The 1634-nt window shown below is 64.4% G+C and overlaps 1 protein-coding gene across 1 annotated transcript; it reads left to right on the top strand.

Annotated features, from left to right (window-relative positions):
- Positions 1-703: 703 nt before the first annotated feature.
- Positions 704-1419, top strand: LAESUDRAFT_761927 (uncharacterized protein; the record flags this gene model as incomplete). The annotated part of the gene is made up of 2 exons (XM_040912994.1): positions 704-999; positions 1107-1419. 2 exons carry the CDS (start codon positions 704-706, stop codon positions 1417-1419), a joined length of 609 nt encoding a protein of 202 aa, XP_040761083.1.
- Positions 1420-1634: the final 215 nt, after the last annotated feature.

Genomic DNA, 1634 nt, shown 5'->3' with positions numbered 1-1634 from the left:
GTACGGCCACGCTATCATCGCCGCCAACATAGCGTCACGAACGCGCGCACGTCTACAAGGCCGGCCCACCGTCGCCAGCGGCGCCGCAGCAGGAGGGCGAGGTGGGGATCTCACGGAGCGCATAGGTGGGCGAGAGCGGACGTAGGCGGGGTCGTTTGCACACACCAGGTGAGTCGCCGTCGGTCTGTATCGCGCGCCGCACCGCGGCGCATGCACTCACAGTGTTGTCGTCCTCCCTCCTCTCTTTTGACCACCCTAGCGAGTTCTACCGGCGTTGAAGACCCGCGCGCGAGCCCATGCGAGGCATTCTGATGCCGCGCTTCGCAAATCGCCCCTCTCTTGTCGCCTTACACAGCGACTAGCCGCTCGCTCGTGCGTGCAAACCAGCCGTGTTCTTCATTCGCCACCGCCGCTGTCCCGCGCCCAACGCGATGAGTCTGTCGTGCAGGCCTGCCCCGTCTGCCGCACACGCCCTCGTCCCTTCACCACGACTCACGAACGCGCAGATACATGCGAGAGATGGCGATGCATCGGCGGCGACGCAGGAGGAGGCCAAGTGGGTTGGAGGGGTGCGGCAGGTGAGTGCCAATCTGTCTGTATGTATCGATCGTCACCACGGCGCAATCACCGTTCCAGAGTCCTGGTTCTTTCGCTTGACCACCCCGGCGCGCTCTGCTTACCTCGCAGATACGCGAACGAGCCCATGCTAGGCGTCGTGCACCCGTCTCTTCTCGCTCTACGCAGCGACCAGCCGCCTGCTCGCGTGTGCTTCACCACTATGGCGTCCGAGCCCGCCGCGTTTTTCGTTCGCCGCCATCGCCTTCCTCGCGCCCAACATGATGAGCTGATCACGCAGGCCTGCCCCATCTGCCGCCCACTCTCTCATCCGATCACCACGGCTCACGAGCGCGCGAACGCATACAAGAGATGGCAACTCGGCGATGGCGACACTGCAGGAGGAAGGCAGATGGAATGGATACTGTGGGAGGGGTACCACAGGTGAGTCCCAACCGCTCTGTCGCGCATTGCCCGAGGGCGCATACACTCACCTTCCAGGCATCTCCCCTCCCATTCTACCACCCCAGCGCCGTCGGCTGACCTCGAAGACCCGCTCACGGGCCCGCGTTCCGCGGATCGCCCTTCTTTTCCCATCTTACACAACGACCCGCCGCTCGCCCGCGCGGGCTTCACCGCTATGGCATGCGAATCGCGCCGCGTTCAGCGTTCACCGCCACCATCTTTCCCGCGCACAACGCGATGCGCCGATTGTGCATCCTTGCCCCATCCGCTGCCCACTACCTCGCCGGATCAGCACAGCTCACGAGCGCATCCACGCATGCAGGAGACGGCGGTCCGGTGGCGGCGACACCGCAGGAGGAGGGCAGATGGAAGGATATTGTGGGAGGGGTGTCCCGGTGAGTCCCAATCGCGCTTGCGCGCGTCGCTCGAGGGCGCAATACACTCACCTTCCGGACATTTCCCCCTTATTCGCGCCATTCAACGCCATCTGCCGACCTCGAAGACCCGCGCACGGGCCCTCGCGAAGCATCGCACATCCGTGCTCTACGGATCGCCCTTCTTCTCACCCTTCTTCAGCGACCAGGAGCCCACGCGCGCGTGTTTTACTATCACGG

This window comes from Laetiporus sulphureus, assembly GCF_001632365.1.
Source record: "Laetiporus sulphureus 93-53 unplaced genomic scaffold LAESUscaffold_40, whole genome shotgun sequence".
Classification (NCBI taxonomy): Eukaryota; Fungi; Basidiomycota; class Agaricomycetes; order Polyporales; family Laetiporaceae; genus Laetiporus; species Laetiporus sulphureus.
This window is presented reverse-complemented; position numbering and strand designations above follow the sequence as displayed.